The sequence below is a fragment of the Aphelocoma coerulescens genome, chromosome 19, assembly GCF_041296385.1.
Source record: "Aphelocoma coerulescens isolate FSJ_1873_10779 chromosome 19, UR_Acoe_1.0, whole genome shotgun sequence".
Taxonomy (NCBI): Eukaryota; Metazoa; Chordata; class Aves; order Passeriformes; family Corvidae; genus Aphelocoma; species Aphelocoma coerulescens.
In genome coordinates this window covers 6411873-6425356 of record NC_091032.1, presented here as the reverse complement: position 1 = coordinate 6425356, position 13484 = coordinate 6411873, and the positions used below count along the sequence as shown (strand labels likewise).

At 60.6% G+C, this 13484-nt stretch overlaps 1 protein-coding gene across 1 annotated transcript in view; it reads left to right on the top strand.

Moving 5' to 3' along the window:
• The first annotated feature begins 1316 nt into the window (after positions 1-1316).
• Positions 1317-13484, top strand: part of RTN4RL1 (reticulon 4 receptor like 1) — a 29828-nt gene continuing 17660 nt past the window's right edge. The window contains exon 1 of the mRNA XM_069033292.1: positions 1317-1397. Coding sequence (XP_068889393.1) covers positions 1385-1397 — 13 coding nt within the window. The 5' untranslated portion in view covers positions 1317-1384. The remainder of the gene's footprint in view (positions 1398-13484) is intronic.

The window sequence follows — 13484 nt, the reverse complement described above, 5'->3', positions numbered from 1 at the left end:
AGTGCTCCGGGCGGAATAACGGGACCCTCTTGGGGCAGTGAGGACAGCAGCGTTCTCGCTGGCATAACGGGATCCCCGGTGGGACAGAGGGAAGGAGGCAAGAGGGACCCTCGAGAGGCAGGAGGGACAGTCCGGGGTCAGCGGGGACCTCCAGGGGACGATAGAAGACCGAGGAGGCAGCGGGGATCCCGGCGGGGACAGCTGCGTTCCCGGTGGGATAACGGGACCCCCTGTGGTGCACAGGGGAGGAGGCGCGAGGGACCCTCTGGAGGCAGGAGGGACTGTCTGGGGACAGCGGGGACAGCCCGGGGGCAGCGGGGCCCCGGTGGGGTGTCGGGATCGCGGCGGAGAGTGCGGGGACAGCAGGAATCGGGAGACAAAGGGGACAGCAGCGAGCGGGAGGCAGAGGGGACCGCAGAGCCCCCGGTGGGGTATCCGTGACGCCGGTGGGACAGCAGGGACGCGGTGGGGCGGAGGGGACGAGGAGCGGTGGAGGGCACCGTAGGGAGCGACAGGGACCGTGCCGGGGCGGCGGGGACAGCGCGGACAGCAGAGACCCGGATCGCACGGCGGGACCTCGGCAGGACACGGCAACACGGCGGGCAGAGGGGACGGCGGGTCCCCGGGGAGCGGCAGGGACGGTGCTGGGCAGGCGGGACAGCGGGGACAGCCGTGACCCCGGCAGGCGCGGGGCGGCGCGGCGGAGCCTCGGTGCAAGAACGGGGCACCGTGTGGACGACGACGGCAGAGGGGACAACGACAGGCCGGGGGTGACAGTCGGTCCCGGGGGGGACCGCAGAGCCCCGGGGGGGCGGCGCTGGGCCGTATCCCCCGGTGGGGCGGAGGGAGGGCGGCGGCGCGGGGAACGGGAGCAGCGGCACTTTCACGAACTGTCCACGGGAGGCGGGAGAGGCGGCGGCGGCGGCGGTGGAAGGGGGGGCCCGGGGGGGGCTCGCCCAGCCCAGCCCGGCCCAGCCCTGCCCGCCCCGTCGCTGCCCCGCCCCGCCCTGCCCAGCCCTGCCCGCCGCTGCAGGCAGCGCGGCACCGGCACCGGGCACCCCTTTATAGGCTCTGCCCGAGGGGGTGGGGGGCGGCGGCGGCCCCAGCCCCGAGGGGGCGGCTCCCCCCTAAAAGCCGGCGGCGGGACGCGCGGCGGGCAGAGGCGCGGCCGGCGCTCCCCGGTGCTCCGGGGCCGGCGCTCCCCGGTGCCGCTGCGGCTCGGCCCGCCATGCCCCCGCGGGGGCCGCTCGCCCGGGCTCCGGCTCCTCGTTCCCGGTACAGCAGCAGCAGCCGCCGCCGCCGCTACCGCTCGCCGCCGCCGCGCCCGAGGCTCTGAGCGCCGCCGCCACCGCCGCCGGGAGACCGCGCCCGCCCCGGCTCCAAGATGCTCCGCCAAGGTGAGCGCCGCACCGGGAGGGCACCGAGTGCCACGGGCACCGGGGGCAGCGGGGCCGGCCCCGAAGTTTGTCTCCCCGCCGAAGTTGGGGCCGCGCCGCCGGGCGCCCCCCGCCGCCACCGCGTTACCGGCACCGCTACCGAGGCTCGGGCACCCCCCGGGGAGCGGCACCGGCAGGAGCGCAGCGCGGCGGGGAGGCGGGAGACCGGGAGGAGCGAAGGGAGGCAGGGCAGGCGCCGGGTCCCGCAGGACTGGGGACGCGGCGGGTCCCGCCGGCACCGGGGTACGGCGGGTCCCGGAGGCAGCGGGGCTGCGGCGGGCGCGGGGGGGGGGGTCGCTGCTCGTCCCTCAGGGCGAGGGAACGGGAAATGGGGCATACCGGGAAGCGCGGGGGGTTCGGCGGGGAAGTTGGGGCGAGCCGTCCCGTTCCGCCCCCCCCGAGGAGAATCGCTCCGCTGTGACATCACGCGATTTCCATGGCAACCGCCTGGGACATCATCGGGGAGCTTTGTGACATCACAGCGAGGGGAGCAGCCGGCCCTCCCGGGGGGTCCGGGACGGTGGGGGGGGGCAGGACCCCCAGCCCCGCTGCACCTGGGGCCAGTCCCGGGGAGATGCTAGGGACAGCGGTGCCGTGCTGGGGTACCCCGGCTGGACCCCCCGCTGCTGTCCCATGCCCGGGGAGGGGGCGGCCGCATAGCCCCAGGCCCAGCCCTCGCCACCACCAGCACATGCCCATCTCCGACGAGGCTCAGGCAGCGGGAGAAGATGCCAACGCTGTGCTTGCAGCCCCTGGCATTGAGGTGCGGACCCCCAAGCAGGGCAGAGCCCCCGCTGCCACCCCAGGGATGCTTTTTCCCACCGGGGGAAATGTCACCTTGCGGCTGTGGGGCCTCGCACTCGGATGCTCCTTTCTCTGGCTCCCGCCTCAGCTTTGTTTGGCGTATTAACCCAACCGGGCTGGATGACTTGAGAATAAACCCCAAGCCTTTGGAGCAGTCCTGGTTTCCAGCCTTGATTCCCAGCCCTGGTGCTGCCGGCTCAAAGAACAGCATCATCCAGGCTGGGAAACTGGGAGTCTGAGGTGGAAGCAGGCAGCGAGGCTGCTGACAGGGTTGGATCCCACCAGGGGTAGCCTGTTAAGGTCAAGATCTACAGCTTTCATTTGTGGAGCTAGAAAAACAAAATGCAAATTGAAGAGCCTGTGGGCTAAAGCAAAACCTATTCTTAAAGTTTTTTGTCTTGTTAAGCAAGGAAATAGAGTGCCAAATAGGCTTTGTTAAGTGGCAGTCTAATTAATAATTTAAAATCTTGTAGCTGTCTTTCATTAGAATTTATCTGTACATCAACCACAAAATCAGTCAAACACACTCATTTATAAGTTAATACCATTCCTGAATAATTCAACAGGCAGTTAGAGGAGGCCTCCATCCTGCCGACAGGTTCTCCCCTCCCTGCCTGACCGAGGCCAGGTGTCCCTGGGCAGGGGGTCCCCATCCCCTGCATTCACCCCAAGGGGGGTGCAAAGGGGACACCCAACATGTGAGGCAAGGGCAAAAGAGGACAGCTGCTGCTGGGGCGCTGGGCTGGGGCCAAACCCCTCTGCGGGGCTCGGGGGCGGCTGGTTTTGTCAAGGACGGTGGCAACGCAAGGCTGTGCTGGTGGGTGGCAGCACGGGCTGATGGTGGCACTGCCACCGCCTTCCACGTCCCACTGACGGGGACCAGGGTTGAGGCTGGGGCCATGGCAGGACTTGAGGCAGCAGGAGCTGTGCGTGGTTGACATCTCCAGGGGAGGCGGCTCCGAGGGGACGGCTTCACACGCGGTGCTGCACGGGCAAAGTCGTTTGCAGCAGGATGGCGGCAGCATGGCTGGGGAAGTGCTGGGATTCCTGGGGGCATTTTGGGCCTCCTGCGCCCTGTGAGCTTCGTCCATGGAGTCGCCGGTGGGATTCAGGGTGGATTCCGTGCGCTGAGATGTCATTGGTGGCGTGGCAGTGGGTGACAGCGTGGGGCACAGCTCCATCCCGGGTGGGGGTGTCACAGCCTTGTCAGAGGTGGCCGCAGGCAGCTGCAGGCAGGAGTGCAACACTGGTGATGCAGGAGAAGGAGATTTCCAGGTCAAGGATGACACCAAGGTCATGGGCAGCCACATCCCTGTCCCTTCCATCGCTCATCCCATCGACGGGGCGTCCAGCCTCCATCCCTCCCTGCCAGGGCAGCAGTCAGTGGGCAGGGTGCAGGCGCAGGCTGGACTGCGGTTCTTGCGCCGGGGAGCCAAGAGCCCAGAAACCTTTCTGCTTATAAAAGTTTAATTTCCTAAAGAGCTGATAGGAAGCCACAAGCTCTCTGTGCCCAGTGAAGCAAGGGGGAGGGGGTCAGGATGCGGCCCAGGCTGTCCCTGCGGTGGTGCTGGGGGGAGCGAGGAGGGCTCAGCAGACGAGACCTGCCTAGACCTGGAGTTGAAGCTGCGATGCGAAGGAGCCGTCGCCGCTCAGTGACCTGCACTGATGGAGCCTGGCAGGGTCAGAGCCGTGGCCACGCTTGGCTGGATGTTATTCCCACCTTTTGCCTAAAATGCCGCACTCGGTGCCCTGCAGTCTCATCTGGGTGCCAGAGGCTGTGGGTGACACTCCAGGTGGCCTCCAAGCACTGCCCTAAAAACATCAGTGAACCTGCTGGGGAGACATAAAAATATGCATTTTCCAGAGTGATTTCACACCCATCTTTCCCTGAAGCACCTGGCGGTGCTGGAGCCGGCGGCACGGGCTGGTATCACGAGCAGGGGGGTTCCGTGGTTTGCAGGATGAGGCCACGAGTGGGATGTCATTGCCTTGGGGCCGGGCAGGAACTTGGGCTGCTGGAAACTGATGGGTTTTGACAGCAAGAGCCAAAATCTTGTTTGAAGGCAAAAGCCAGGCAGGGAAGTGTGGGAGCCTGGAGGGACGTGGTGGTGGCGGCCAGGTGTGACCAGGGCTGTCTGCCATTGGGGTGTCCCCTGCTCCTGGCAGTGCCCCTGTGGGAGTATACGCAAAGCCCCCCTTGCAGAAGAGTGACCCAGGACACGACTGCCTCAGCCCCACATCACTGGGGCAGCCACCTGTCCTGCTCTGCCCCCACATTGGGGCACCCCTGGGTGACACTGCTGCCCGTCCCCACCCAAGGGAGCTGCTCCAGTCTCCCCCAAACAGCCAAAAACTTGGGCTTTGTTTGCAAAGTGCAATTCCAGGGTTTAGCCACGATCAGTAGAGACTTGGGTTATTAAGAGCAGATTATATTTGCAGAGCGCTTTGGTGGAGCAGCAGCAGCAGCACAGGCACCCACACCCCAGCAGTGGTGGCTGTTGTTTGGGTTCCCAGCAGGTTGGGATGGGCGAGGTGTTGCCCTCGTTTGGAACCCACTGAAGGAGGCTGGAGTCTGATTGAAGAGCAGAGGCAACAAGTGGGAGGTTGCAGGGAGAGCCGTGAGGCCGGGAGCAAGCGGGATCCTGGTGGGAGTCATTGAGGAGGAGCCAGGGGTCCGTGTGGTGGCACGGGCAGAGGTGCAGGGCACGGCCTCAGGAGCACCACTGGGATGCAGGAGCATCCATGTCCTCTCCAGCAAGAGTGCTCTTTCCCTGCTATTTTGGGTGATGCTGCTCAAGCCCAAGGTGGAAGGAGCTGGCTCAGCCTCGGGATCCTCTGCCAGCAGCAGGGCCGGTGCTGTCCTCGCTCCGGATGTCAACACCGCGTCCCATCTCCCAAATCGAGGAAGCACCAATCCCACCGATCCCCCTGTACCATCCCTGCGGAACAGCATCACCATGGAAACCCACAGCCCTGCGCCTGCCGCCCGGCAATCAGAGGGGGGACACTTTTAGGAATATTATTTTTACTGATGGCAAATGGTGGAGGCTCGGTGCTGACAAAGGAGATGAGCCCAGTGCTGGGCATCGCCTGTTCTCCCAATGGTCGGTCTTTCTCCTGCTTTTCCTGCCGAGGGCACGTGCTGGTGGGGCAGCCGCGGCTCTTCCCGGGTGTTAAGTGCGGGCAGGGCAAGCGGCAGATGCAGGACGGGGAGATGCGGGGGGCAATCTTCTTTGTGCAGATTAGGATTGGGGGTTATTAAGCGGAAAATGCTCCATTTGGTGTAGAAAGCTCCTTTTCCTTTTTAACAGCATATGTGCCCGCTGGCTGCTTGCTTCCCGGTGGTGTTGGCACAGCGGCTCGGAGCCGGCACGGCAGCTTGGAGCCGGCCCAGCTTTGGTGAGCAGCTTTTAGCGATGCTCCTGCCTGGGCTGGGAGAGCTGCGACCGCTCACGGTGCCAAAAGCTGGTTCCACTCAGGGCTGCATCTCTCACGGCCAGCGGGATGGGGTGGCTGCGGGATTTGGCCCTGGAGATGGCACAGCAGGCTGTGTGTCCATCGTGGCCCAGGGCATCCAAACAGATCCCGTCTGTGGGGAGAGCGCGGTGCTGGAGCCGGAGGGTGTCAGAGGTGCTCCACGTGCTCCCCAAGTCCCGGCACCACCATCACACGGGGAGGATGCAGCCGCTGTTTACTGGGGAGCAGCGGCGGGAGGGAATTTGGCTGCTGCTGCTCTGGCAGGGCTCCTTACGGAGCAGCCCTGCAAGCGGAGGGGAGGTGCCAGCGGCTCCGCCAGCCCCGTGTGCCGCACTTGGGAACAGCTTTCTATTTTTTTCCAGCTGCATTCGCACCAGCGTTTGCATTGGTTTGCTTGGGGAAACCCCATCCCCGTGACCGCGGGACCCCCACGGTGCCACCCGAGAGGCGCAAAGCTCATCCTTGGGCGCGGAGAATGTCACGGGGCTTTTTGGCCCGAGGTGACCTGGGTGAGATCTTGTCCATGAGACCTTCACCCACCTGGGTATCCATGTGCTTTTGGGATGTGCTTGCACCGGGCCTAGCCCTTCTGATCCCCCCGGGGTGAAGGCAGATGGGGACAAAGGCTGCCGCTGCATCCGCTCCCTCCCTCAGCCACCCTCCCTCCCTCCCTCCCCGCTGCCTGCAAATTCGGCATCCCATCGGGTGCTGGATACAGCCACCCTGCGGGAAGCACACCAGAGCCAGGAGAGGGGTTGGGATGATCCCCCGTCGGCAGGGATATGCCGGGGTGTTTGTGCTAACAAGCCCAGCATATTATAATTTCAATGGAATTTAAAAAACAAAATAGTCCTCAGACAAACGACTCTGCAGTGCCTCTGCCAGGGCCTAAGATCTGCTGCTATCTATTTTTTAATAATTGAGGGTAATAAATATGTATTTCTTTCTCCTTTCTCTCCGTACGCCGCAGCTTGTCAGCTCCCTGCGTCTCTCCTCTGATCAGGCCCCATCTTTGCCGTGCGGAAAGGAAAAGAAAGGGAAAAAAAGAAAGAGAGGGGAGAGAGAAAAAAAAAAGATTCTTTAAGCGAAAAGGATTAAAGCCTTGAAAGTAGGTCTGCCCGAGCCACTCGGCTCTTCCTGCTCCCTGCCAGCCGCAGATAGGGCCAGGGACAAGAGGAGCATCCCCAGGTGGTGGAATCCATCCCCGCGGGGTGTTTTTGGGTGCAGAGCCTGGCTGGGCAGCGGCAAATCCCCCGGGGAACGCGGCTGAGGCTGGGCAGAGCCGCCGGGAACTTGGCAAACCGCTGCTCAGAGCCACTTCTGCTCCGGCGGCAGATATCCCCCGGCTTATTATTCCCTCTGGTTTTCAGATGGAGATGTTGGCTCGAAGACGCGGAGGGGGTTTGGCGGTGGGGCTGAATGTTTGGCCATGCTGCGGGACCCCCCCGGCCGCGGGATGCTGGGGCGGAGGAGGCGCTGGTGTGAAGGAGGCGGCTATTTATAGCTTCCCTCGGCTTTTGTTCCTTTTCCAGTAGAGCTCCTCTCGAAATAGAAACAGTGCCGACTGCGCGGCCGCTCCCGGGGCCCAGCCGGGATGCGGGGGGCACCTCTCAGCCCGGGGCGGGGCGATACCCCAAGCTATGAGGTGCCTTCGCGTTGGGCATCCCCCCGTCCTGCGTCCCTTGAGACGGGGCTGGTGTGGGTTGGGGAGTGGGAGCCACCCCACTGCACCTTCCGTGTGCTGGTGATGCCCGTCCCGACCCTGAGGGGGGTGAATGGCTCTGAGGGGAGCATCTCTGTAGGGTGACAGCACTGGGTGCCCCTGCGGAGAGCAGGTGAATCCCTCGGGAACGCCCCGACAGCAGGGTCTGTCCTCGTTTTCCAAGCTCAGCCGTTGCCTCTGCTTTTCCCTCCCAGCATCCCACAGCACCCCCTTGCTCCCCTCCCCACACTCCATCTCTGATCAATATAAGCTGGGAAAAACAAAACAAAACAAAGTAAATATTTAATACGATCCAGGGAGCCACAGCGAGCGCTCCCCCCGTCTGTCTCCTCCAGCAGCCGCTCGCAGCAGCTCCCCGGCCCTAATGAGCCTGAGTGCAACAGGGATCGATGGCAACGGCAACCTCCGCAGAGGGGTCAGCTCTGCCACATCCCCTGTGCTGCACCGGAGCTCAGGCGTGGCCCCACACACCCCCCAGGGCTGCCTGCCCTCCTCATCTTCTTCCTCTTGCCCCGTTCTTCCCCTCCTGTGTCCCCTTTGTCGTTTCCAGATCCTGGGAGGGATGAAGGGTCTGCTGTTCCATCACAGCCACATGGGACATGAGCTGTGTCAGGCATCAGCTCCAGGCTGGGGGATGCCTCAGGGGTGTGGGATGGGGTGTGTGTAGGGCTGGATCTGACATGGGATGAGTGTGTCTGTCCCCACACTTGTGGAGCAGATCCCTTATGGATGGAGGTGGGAGCCTATGGGGGACCCTGAATGCCTTTGGAACTGGCCCAGGCTTTTTAACCAGAGCCAAGACAGCGTCCATGTTTGTGGTGTGACCAGGTGTGCCTCCTCCTCCTCCTCCCCAACCTCTCACCCTCTCACCTGCATCCCCTGGTGTCCTCCAGAGACCCCAAGTGCTGACAGAGTTTGGGAAGTGCCAGTGCCAGGTAACTGGCAGGCTGGTCCTGGCAATGCCAGCGCAGGACCTGCCTCATTGCAGTCCAGCTCCACATGTTTTCCGAGTTTGGATGGTCCCTGTCACTCTAACACCAAAGGAGCTGCCAGATTTCCTGTCCCCCTGACCCAGCTGCCCTGCACAGGACAGTCCCCGTTGTGCCCCCCCAGCCTGTGCCATAGGTGTAGGAGAGGGACCAAGCCTTGTCCCCAGCCAGCCATTCCATCAGCTGGACCTGTGCAGCCCCCTGCAGCCTCATCGTGCCCTGGTGTCCCAGCAGGATGCAGAGGTGGCACATGGGGAGACAAAACCCAGGAGGAGCACCAGGCTGTGCTCCTCTGCTACCACAACGCTTTGCAAATAATTTTTCCATGGAAAAGTCAATTGTCCTTGGCAGTGCCTGGGATGAACCCACGGCCAAATTCCATTCCTGAGATGTGATAAGAGGCATGCCCACCCTGCCTGATGCCCCTCGTCCAGCAGTGCCAGACCTCCAGCTCTGTGAAGCCTCAGCCTGGCTGTGCCCGGGGATGGGGACTGGATTTACAGCTGGAGAACAACGCGGTGTGCCCCGAGCACGGGGCAGGGAATGTGCATCTCCTGCCTCCCAGGTGATGCCGCCGAGCATCTTCCTGCAGCTCAGGGTCTCCCAGCAGGCAGAGGGCTGCAGAGGTGCCAGGGCAGGGCTCCCCCTGGGAAGTGCAGCAGCAGGAGCATGAGCTGGGACAGCGGCGCAGGACCTGCGTCACAGATGCAGCTTGTGGCAAGGTGCCGAGGAAGTTTTGCAGCAGCATTAGAAAATGTTGACATGTTTTTTGAAACAATTTCAGATCTGATATCTGCGCCAGATTGAGTTTGTAACCAGCTTTATTGTTTAAGCCTGCTGGGATTTCATCAAAGGCGTCTGCTGTTTACCCAGAACCATTTCATTGGAGAAAACAGCAAACAGACCTGCATTTCTATCTGATTTCACTTTTTCCTTTTCCTCCTGAATTTAAGTGCTTGTGAAAAGCATGGCTGATAAGGCAGAGCGGTGGATAAATCCCGAGGACTGGCGCGGTGGATGCTCTACCAGCTGCTCCAGCTTTATTAATAGACCGAAGGCAGTTGCTGGACCAGCTGCTGGGTGCCAGCCTGGAGCGAGGCACCCACCTCGGGGGCAGCTGGATATCCCCGGATGGTTTTGGGATCTCCATCCCGGCAGGCTGAGCCGAGTCATGACTCCTCAGGATGCCGAAGGCTGGGGAAAGGATCCACGCATAGCTATTTTAGTGCTTTGAGTGTGAATTCAGATTTAAACTGTGAGGGAGCCAATGCCTGTCCCTCCCCAGGGAGTGACCCCAGCAGGCAATGTGCTCTGTCACTCCATGACAAGCCAGGCCAAGGCAATGCAGCCACAGGAAGCAGAGGAGGATGAAGGAGAAACCAAACTAGAAAGGGACTTGGTGTAAACTGCATCAATCCTTCTTTCACAATCCCTGGGGAATTCGGTGGCTGCCAGCCTGGCTCTGTCTTTTGCCCATTGCTGACCTTGGAAACACGCTGGAGAGGAGGTTTGGGGGCAAGAGAGAGCCCAAGAGGGTTTTACAAGGAGCTGACCTGGGGGCTGCAGCCCCCTCTGGCTCTGACTGCTTTGCTCCAGGCATCTTCCCACAGCTCATCCCAGTGGTCACCCATCACCAGCATTGTTTTCTCCAGGGTTTGGCATCATCTTCACTTGGGGATGGCCTTGGTGGCTGTTCCCACATTTCCTGGCTTTTGGGACAGAGACACAACAGGCTGGGGTCGGTGGAGTCCATCCCGCTGCCCTTCCCGGAGTCCTTTCGGCATCTTCCAGCTGTCCCAGCTGCTGGCACTCCCTGGGCAGGTTGTGCCAGTGGCACCTCTCCGGCACTCCGAGGGCTTGTCTCGCCCATCGATCACACCTGCACGGTGACAATGTAATTTTTATCTCCAGTTGTTTATTTCTCAGACAGAACTACTTGTAAATTCCGAGAAGAATATACATCCCTGCGCGTGACAGATCCAGCACATGGCGATTAATCTGCCCTCTTAAGACCTGAATACAAAAGTGTCCCAATGTCACTCCTAGATGGGGTGTCAAGCCCCGGGGCAGCACTTTGGGGATATGCAGGGACCTGGTGGCAGAACGTGCCCAGGTCCAGGTGATGCTTCCCAAATACTTATTGCATTTCCTACCAGCTCTGGTGGTCCCTGACTGATATTCCAGCTCTCCAGACTCAGGCTCCAGCTCCTCTTTTTGGGAGGTTTATGCAAATAGGACTTTTTTTTTTCCTTTTTTTTTTTTTTTTTTTTTTTTTTAATTCCTCAGCGCTGCTGCTCTGCTGTGCCCCAGATAGCAGAAGTGCTGAGGACAGGTGTTTGCATCAGGTCCTGCGGCACCCGCGTCCCGCCCGGCCGAGGGGAAGAGGGATGCACCGAGGGGATATCCCAGGGGGAAAGGGGCAGGGAGCAGCCAGCAGAGGCCAAGGATGGAGAGGGGAAGCTCCTTTAATGGCTGCACTGCGCTAGTGAGGATGGACATTGATGGCAGTGCAGGTCTGTTCCAAGCTCAAGCACGGCCCTGTCCCCAGCGAGGGGCAGGACAGGGATTGGGGTGTCAATTTGGGCTCTGCAGCATCCCACAGCCCCATCGGCAACACCCTCTGTGCCATAAAGCCTCTTATTTACAACCTCCTACTCGGGAGCATCTGGGAAGCGAAGCGCGTCATTTCCAGAGAGAGCAAAAATGCTGCATATTTCAGTGTCTTTTGAATTTTTTAGGTTTCCCTGAACTGTGCTAATGGGTTGGTGGTGGCGGGGGGGAGGTGAGGGCCCAGCCCAGCTCCCGGCCTGCCTTGCTGCTCCGCCGCGCGGCCATCACTGCATTGCCGCTCTTAAAATATTCAGTGCTGTTGGCCACAATTTCACAGCGGGTCAAAGCGCGCCGAGCCAGCAAGAAGGAGGGAAAGTGTGACAACAAGATTAACCCCGGCCCGGCAGGCCCCGGCCGTGCTCGGCAGGCTGAGCACGATGTGCTGCAGCCACCTCGTCCCAGGGGACCAGCAGCGAGTCCAGAGGGGCCACGACACCCAAAATCCCTCTGGTTACCCAATCTTGCTGAGTCGGTGGCATCACCACCAAGAATGGTGAAGGGACAGTGAGAGCATCCAGAGTCCTGCTGGGAGGACTGAGCATCCCCTCCTTCTCCAAGCTGCTGCAAAGCAGGAGCCTGGTGCTGCAGTGGCATGAAGAGCTGAGGATGACCCCAGTTCTTAGGGACATTGCTGAGAGGCCTCAGTGCTTTTCACCCCAAGAGTTTGTGGTTCCCAGGCCTTGCACAACCAACAGTGGAGCAGCAGATTTACAATGCAAAAGAGCAGCTGCTTGAGCCCTGTTTGCTGACAGGGATTTAGTAATCCTGTCGTCAGCCCGGAGTTTGCTCTTGGAGTCGCTGGCTTTGGCTGCCAGGCTTTTCTAAGGAAACTTCCGAGGCTGGGGGAAGAAGTGAAGCAAAGCACATGGTCTGTGCCCACCGTGCAAGGGCGATGGTGGGACGTGTCTGCATTCCCACGTGGAGCCTGGGGCGCATGAGGGATGCTGCCATGGGGAGAAGGTGCATGCCAGGCTCAGTCCGAGGAGCCACGTGTTGTCCAGGAGCTGGAGACCCCCAGGAACTCCCTGTTGCATGGCTGAGGCTTGGTCTTGTGTCTCCTGCACTTCCCTTGGATTCTTGGTCGCGTGCCATGACTCCAGCGCTCGCCACCAGCGGCACGGATGATTGCGCACGCAAGCGCGGTGCCATCTGCAGGGAGGGCTGCGGCTGATGGATGCTCTCCTGGGGTTTTAAGGACACTCTGGCTGATTTATCAGGGTGTCTCCAGGGGTCAGGGTCATGCCATGGATCTCCATGGACAAGAGGTGGCTGCTGGGCTGGGTGTTCTGGCAAGGAGTTGGCAGCACTGTGACCATCCCGCTGTCCCAGGCAGCCACTTCCAACCCACCTGAAGGCAACCAGGCCTGTGGTGACAGCTCTGTCACTGCTTCATCCCCAGGGACACCCACTCTTTCCCAAAATCACGCTTCCCAAGGGTGCAGGGGCACATTGGTGTCTCTGCCATGCTTGGGGCTGGACCAGCAGTGCCCTCCTTGCGCTGGCCCTGTGGTTGCCCTCTTGCACTCTGTGCCGGCAGCAAGCCAAGCTCTTCTCCCTAATTCTCCTTCATCCCTGTTAATGTACCACCAGATGTTCTCATTATCCATTTAAACATATAATCCTCCCCCGAATCCCGCTAAGCTCCTGGCCTCCCCAATACCTCATGGCAGTGTGTTCCACAGGTTAATTATGCATTTTTAATTAATCACCAAGCAGAGAATGACCCATGAATAAGGGATATGAAGATACTTCAACTGGGAATAGTTGGCAAATTGTCCCCAGGCGGAGCCATGCCGGTGTCATGGTCTCCTTGAATAACAAGACTAGCTGTAAAAATTCCTGATTTGTGGATGTGACAAGACTGGAGGTTGTGACAGAGCTGTGCCCTTTGTGGATGGGACCCTCCTGTGCCTCATATCCCCCTCCAAATGGGGAGGAACCACACCCCCACCAGAGCTGTCTGTGTCCCACCTGGAAATGATGGAGCAAGCACAGGGAGGAGGAGGAGTGAGGCAGGGAGGGAAAAAAAAAAAAAAATCACATGTTGCTTTAAAAAGACATTTTTGAGTGAATGCTGAATAGGGTTTGGGAAAATTGCCTTAAAGGCCTGTTCTCTGCAGGGACGGAGCTTTTCATGGAGCAGGAGTATTCTGAAACTTAATTGCACATTTGCACGGGCTAGTGTTTTTATTTCTCTCAGGTCTCCGAGGTGGTCTTTGAAGATTGCTGTCTCTCTGTAATGGTTTTCTTTATCTCAAATAAATTCCGCACACCTGCGAGGTGGAGCTGCTTGAAAGAAATTATGTCGGAATTGGCTCTCGATTTAATAAATCTGCAAATGGAACTGGGATGCGGAGAGGCGAGGTGGTTGGTGGGGCTGGCTGCACCTCCTCCCTGCTCCCCACCCCTCCTCTCCCTTCCCTTCTCCACCAGCTGGCTCTCAGC